Raw genomic sequence first — 6976 nt, forward strand, 5'->3', positions numbered from 1 at the left:
CCAACCTTCCTTCCGAGGAGTGGCTGGTGGGTTTGAACTGCCAGCCTTCTGGTTAGCAGTCAAGTGCCTTAGGCACTATGCTACCAGAGCTCCTGGTGCACAAAAATAGTAATGTTAATTGTACATATACACTGTGTGAAGTTTCTAAAGTCATATGTGAAGAGATGAATAAAAATAACTACTGTTGTTGTTGTTAAGTACTATCGAGTCAGTTCTGGCTCACAGCAACCCTGTGTACAACACAATGAAACGTTGCTTGGTCCTGTGCCATCCTCACAATGGTAAATATGTTTGAGCCCATGTGGCAGCCACTGTGTCAATCCATCTTATTAAGGGTCTTCTTGTTTTCCACTGATGCTCGGCTTTGCCAAGCATGATGTCCTTCTCCAGAGATTGGTCACTCCTGATAACATGACCAAAGTAATGCCATTCTTGCTTCTAAGGAGAATTCTGGCTGTACTTCTTCCAAGACAGAGCTGTTCATGATTCTGGCAGTCCATGGTATATTCAATATTCTTCACCAACTCCATTATTCAAATGTGTCAATTTTTCTTATGTTTTCCTTTTTCATTGTCCAATTTTCTCATGCATATGAGGCAACTGAAAAGACCATAGCTTGGGTCAGGCACATTTTAGTCATCAAAGTGACATCTTTGCTTTTTAAGATTTTAAAGAGGTGTTTTGCAGCAAATTTGCCCAGTGCAATACATCATTTGATTTCTTCACTGTGTTGATTGTGGATCTAAGTAAAATAAAATCCTTGACAACTTCAATATTAACTAGTACATGTATAAGAATATTACTGTAAGTATAAGGATAGGACATTTATAGCATCAGAAATGGGTTATAGTAGCAGTTTGAAACAGGTATGACTTTAGCTTGAAATTGAAACCTAATTTAACTAACTTAAACAAAAGGGGAATTTACTGGACATTTACATGTCAACCACACTATGGGGAAAGCAGGCATACTGCTGGGCCTCAAGAGTAACTGGAACCAGCTATCATGGCTCTCTCACTAGTGTCTTTTTTTTTCTCTCTCTCTCTCTCTCTCTCACTAGTCCCTCTTTTTCTCTCTCTCTCTCTACATGTTAGCTTTATTTTCCTCTCTTGAGGCAAGTTGGCTTTCTTTACATGGAAGAAAACATGGCCACTGATAGTTCCTAAGTTTTATATCTTAGAGTTCTAGCAGTTGAACAAAAATGACCAGATTTGCTGGTTCCATGTCTAAAAATCCAGAGAAAGAACTGTGAATGGCCCAGCTCAAATCATGTATTCACTCCCAAAACAACTGTTATAAAGGGCAGGGGCAAGGGCAATGTCATGTTTTATAAAATGACCGTTCTTATATTATCCAGATGAATTGGAAAGAAGAAAGAAGAGTTCCTTAGGAAAGGCATTCATGGCAGACAATCCCACAGGTGTCTGTGATAGCCTCCCAGAGAGCCCTGAATGTTCCTTGCCTCCTGGTATTCACTTGTGTAGCCCTCTCACACTGTGCTTGGGTTGTTCTATATGATGGCATGTCACTAGAGATTAGGATATAAAAAAGATTGTGGCTTCTGTCTTGGGCACATACCATCTCCCTGGGATTTCTCATTCTTGGGAAAGCAAACTACCATATTGTGAGCAGCCCTTATGAAGAGGCCCTTTATGAGGAGTTAAAGCCTTTGCCAAACACCAACAAGGAGCCAAGGCCTGCCCAAAACTACATGAATAAGCTCTAAAGTGTTATTTCTCAGCCCTGGTTTTGCCTTGAAATGACTACGGCCCTAGATGACAACTTGACCACCAACCTCATGAGACTCTGAGGCAGAACTACCCAGCTAAGATGTTCCTGGATACCTAACTCAGAAACTATGAAAAAATAAACGTTTGTTGTTTAAGTTGCTACATTTTGGAGCAATTTGTTACATGGCAGTAGTAACTAATATAGTACTTACTATAGGTTTCTAAGGCGCTCTGGTAGCATAGTGCCTAAGGCACTTGACTGCTAACCAGAAGGCTGGAAGTTCAAACCCACCAGCCACTCCTCGGAAGGAAGGTTGGGCAATCTACTTCCATAGTGATACTGCCTCAGAAACCTAAAGAGGGGAAACCCAAGGAGGGGTCGCTATGAGTTGGGTCATAACGCTATGAGATGGCACATAACAACATAGGTTTCTAAACTTTTAATTATCAGAATCCTTTGGTTTGAAAATTTTTGCCTGCAAGATATTTACAATTATTACTAATTGTTTCTTACTTTAATTAATCACACATGTAACTGTCTATCAGAACTTCTTATCATGGTGATAACCAGTGACATCATATTAATAGGATTTAATTCCAGTCAAAAGCAAAAAAAAAAACATACAAAGCAAACCCTTTGATATTTTGGGGGACACTTGGCAATGTCTGGACTTTTATTTCATTTTCACAAATTGGGGGTGTTCTGGTTACCCAGTGCCTCTCTGACAAGAATATACCACAAATGGGATGGCTTGAACAAACAGGAGTTTATTCTCTTACAGTTTGGGAGGCTAGAAGTCCAAGTTCAAAGTGCCAGCTCTAGGGGCTGGGTGAAAGCCCCTTGACCTTGGGCTTCAGCTCTGCCTCTTGCTCCTGGCCCACTGAAGCTAGAGGCATCTTCTTCTCTCAGGCAGCTACTGGCTGCTGAGGTTGACAAGCCCAAGGTCAACAAATAAAATGGCACAGTCCCGATGTTACCAAACTACACAGCAGGCCATTAACTTAAGTCCATTGAAAGTCCCAAGAGCAGCAGAGTATGGCAGGCTGCTGAACAACACAACTACTAATACTAGTAATATCCCCCAACCATGGTTTAAGGTTATCTGAATGGTTTATCTGAATGGTTATCTCAATATTTAGGCCTACAGATTTTAGTCTAGCAAGAATTGGGGCACCAATCATCCAGTTCCAATCTAAGGATTTAAGTACTTTTACTCAGTTCATGATCCTTTGCAGTCCAGAATTGCTACTGAAAGCCCCAGGACTGATTTTTTTTTTTTTTTTTTTTTCCCTATCATGGCTGGATAGCAGTTTTCTTTGATTTCTCCAAGACTCAGCCCAAAACTACACACTAAAAGTTCTTTATAAAGTGCTTTTCTAAAAGCTGTTTTCTACTACTCAAATGAACAATAAGTAAAAAATGGAAAAATGGCTAGAAGAAATGATTAGAAGAGATAATGATATCAAAGAAGATGCCTAGGAATTTGTAGACTAGTTGCAAAAGGTAGTGTTGACACTACTAAATGAAGAGAAAAAAATGATAAATATATACACAATTTTTTAATGATATTTCAAAAACCTATACTTATAAAATTGCTCTATTAAAAAAAAAATTCAACCCACACTTTTTTAACTGTTACCAACGACCCCACTGAACTACCCAGATCGAAGTATCCACTCAGCACTATCCAAATCCCAGTGGCAACTTTTCAACTGGTTTCCTTGATTCTAGCCCCTCAACATTAGTCAGTTGTCTTCTCTTTGTGAAGGGGACCAAGGTGGGAAACCCAACCATAAAGTCCCTGGACACTTGAGTGATCCATGAATGGGCTCCTGGACATCTGTGAGCCTTTAAAATTATAGGCAAAGTTTGTGCACAATATGTGTGTATGCTAGAGACAGGGCTATGTTTCATGAAATTCTCAAAGGAGACTATGATGGGGTACTGCAGAGTAAAATTGACGCCAGGATAATAGGCATAAACTGGCACCAACTCAGGCAAACAGGGACAGTTGACTCTACCTATAAACCACTATTTTAGCACAGAAAAGAGGGCCTTGTTATTGGTCAATTTTGTAGTTTAATTCATTTACTATGTGAATGGAATCTGCTCCATTACTATGTATAACAGAGGGGCCCCTACTTCCTAGGCATTTGAAGTATAACAATAATTTTATTATGCAACATATTCCCTTGTTTCTTCCCTATCTGGGTTTATTCTAAATTTTATTTCAAACTACCTGTTACCATGTTGTTCACTGGATAATTCTGAAGAGGGAAGTACATCTGCTTTTCTACAACCGGAGTCCTTTTACAATGCTTTTCTGTGCTGTGTAATGAAACATACAAACAGTTACATTTATATATACATTTGGGCTTACTTTACATATAAGAAATTTTTTCCAGGCAATATATATAGTAATTTAACTGTTCTTTGATAAGATAAGGAGCTTTGGTGGCACAGTGGTCAAAGCATTAGGCTGCTAACCAAAAGGTCAGCAGTTTGAACCAACAAGCTGCTACAAGGGAGGACGAGACAGTCTCCTTTGGTAAAGATTTACAGCCTTAGAAACCCTGTGGGGCAGTTCTACTCTGTCCTACAGGGTCACTGTGAGTCAGAATCCATTCGATGGCAGTGGGGTAGGCTGATCAGATATGTCTTATTGGGTAAAAATGTTAAATGTCAACTTCTTTTGTGCTTCTAAGTAATGCAAGGGCCCATATAAATATTTTTGGTTTTCTTAGCCACATCACAAAACAAATACTTATTGAGCATATAGGGGTTGAGTCTTTTTCTCAATATTCCTGAATGCACAATAATTTAATACCTTATAATTAGATAAAATACACACACACATACACATATATGTAATCTTAAATATACCCAAAGGGAAATACAGCAGAATCTGTTTTAAATGATCATAGCACTTTTTGTTATTTAGCATTCAAATAATTAGAACTCTATTATAAACTAATACTTCCATACTTTACCATAATAAGTAATAAGTGATGTCTAGGAAAACCATGAGGTACAATAAGATTCTGAAGTGACTTCTGAATTTTTTTAAAAGTTGAATTATGCTTGTTGTAGCTGTGTAATACAATCAATTATATTCTAATTTTTTTAAAAAGCTAAGGAGCTCTGGTGGCGTAGTGCCTAAGGCACTTGACTGCTAAACAGCCACTCCTCGGAAGGAAGGTTAGGCAGCTCTGGTGGCGTAGTGCCTAAGGCACTTGACTGCTAAACAGCCACTCCTCGGAAGGAAGGTTAGGCAATCTACTTCTGCAGTGATACCTCTTAGGAAACCCAAGGAGGGGTCACTATGAGTTGGGTCAGACTTGACGGCACATAACAATAGCAATAAGAAGCAGCTCCTACTTTGGCGAGTAGCGACTGGGATCTTAAAAGCTTGCAAGCTGCCATCTAAATGCAACGATGGGTCTCTCCTCATCCAGAGCAAAGAAGAATGAAGAAAACCAAATTTCATGGAAACAATTAGTCCTAGCAACTGGTACCCCATCCAATCTGCAGCCTATATGATTATGAGACCAGAAGAACTAGATGGTGCCTGGCTATCACTGGCATCCACTTGGAAGGGGATCTATGTAGGAGATTCTTGATAGGGAGGGAGAACAATGTGGAACAAAACTCAAAATCATTTGGAGGAAAAAAAAGGGGGGGGGGACCAGGTTTGCTGATCCGATAGAGCCTGGTGAAACCACTGAGACTATGGCCTAGCTGCCCTTCAGGTCTCTGGAATTGAACACACACCTGTAGTTTCCAGCCAAACAAAAGATAGGCACATGAGTTGAACATTTACCTCAAGTAGATACTCTCCTTGGAGAGAACAATCATGGGAGAAAGAAGGGTTGCTTATGCACAGGGAGACAGCTCGGGGCAGGAGTCCATGGAGGGATGGACACAGGGAAGTGGTAACTATGGGGAGGAAGTGGGAAGGGAGCTGTTGCATTGTGGTAAACTGTGGTCGATGTCATGAGACAAAGTATATGTAAACTGCTGTATGGAAAGTGAATTTGCTCTGTAAATCTTCATCCAAATCACAATTTAAAAAAAAAATTGGAGTTCGTTTAAACTCTGTCAAGAGAAAACTATAGCTCAGTTAAGATGAAACCGTGAAAATAAAACAAGTTAATATTTCCATAAATATCAAGGACTAAAAAAGGATACTCATTACAACTACTATTATTTATCTTTTTTCTAAAAGTTCTGGCCAAGCAGTAAGAGATTGGAGTGAGGGGAGGAGCAGTGAGGAAGTGATACATACTGAGAAGGAAGAAATAATACGTCTATTATTTACACATGATATGCACATACACCCTGTAAAACCAAGAATCAACTGAAATGTTCTTAGAATTTTAAAGAATTTCAAGTGGGTAGGTATCAACAAATACTCCCCAAATCATTAATCTTCATGTATACCAGCTATAATTGATAAAAAAGATAAAGTGGAAAAGTGATCCAATCCATAATAGCAATTAAACACATAAAAATCTAGGAATAACCATAACAAGAAATCTGTGATTTATATGCATTAAAACATAAAATTTTACTACTAGAAAATAAAACAAATAATGAAAAACAAAAAATTTAAAATGTACCTTTCTAGATGGAAGTATTGAAAATGACAAAGATATCAATTCTTATCAAATGTAAGTTGAACACATTCTCAATAAAATCTCGGATTTTAAAGGAAAACAATGATAAAACTCACATAAACAACAACAAGCTAGAAGATCTAAGAGCAGACAAGACAAAATTTATAATAGTATGAAGAAAATAAATATCTAGAAGTAATCTTAACAAGAGAAGAACAAGATCTATCTTAAAAAAATATGAAAAAGTTCTTTCAAGGCCACAAAAGAGAGCTTGAATTAAGTGGGAAAAAATATCATTTTATTGGATAGGAAGACTCAGCGATTCTTCCTAAATTAACCCACAAATTTTTGGTATTGTCAATAAATATAGTAATAGGAATTTTATCTTTTGGAACACAAACTGATTCTAAAATTCAGATAGAAAAATAAACCAGAAAGAATACCCAAAAATTTCTGAAGAAGAATAAAGAAGAACTAGCTGTAGATAGGAGCTCTGGTAGCATAGTGGCTAAAGCACTTGACTGCTAACTAGAAGGCTGGCGGTTCAAACCCACCAGCCACTCCTCGGAAGGAAGGTTGGGCAATCCTACTTCCGTAGTGATACTGCCTTGGAAACCCAAGGTGGGGTC

At 38.3% G+C, this 6976-nt stretch overlaps 1 protein-coding gene across 1 annotated transcript in view; it reads right to left on the minus strand.

Moving 5' to 3' along the window:
• The window catches only part of TERB2 (telomere repeat binding bouquet formation protein 2), a 26328-nt gene that overhangs the window by 2851 nt on the left and 16501 nt on the right, over positions 1-6976 (minus strand). The window contains exon 6 of the mRNA XM_007935230.1: positions 3971-4059. Within this exon, the coding sequence (XP_007933421.1) occupies positions 3971-4059 (89 nt within the window). The remainder of the gene's footprint in view (positions 1-3970; positions 4060-6976) is intronic.

The sequence above is a fragment of the Orycteropus afer genome, unplaced genomic scaffold, assembly GCF_000298275.1.
Source record: "Orycteropus afer afer isolate SDZICR_OR568_19922 unplaced genomic scaffold, OryAfe1.0 scaffold00026, whole genome shotgun sequence".
NCBI classification, from domain to species: Eukaryota; Metazoa; Chordata; class Mammalia; order Tubulidentata; family Orycteropodidae; genus Orycteropus; species Orycteropus afer.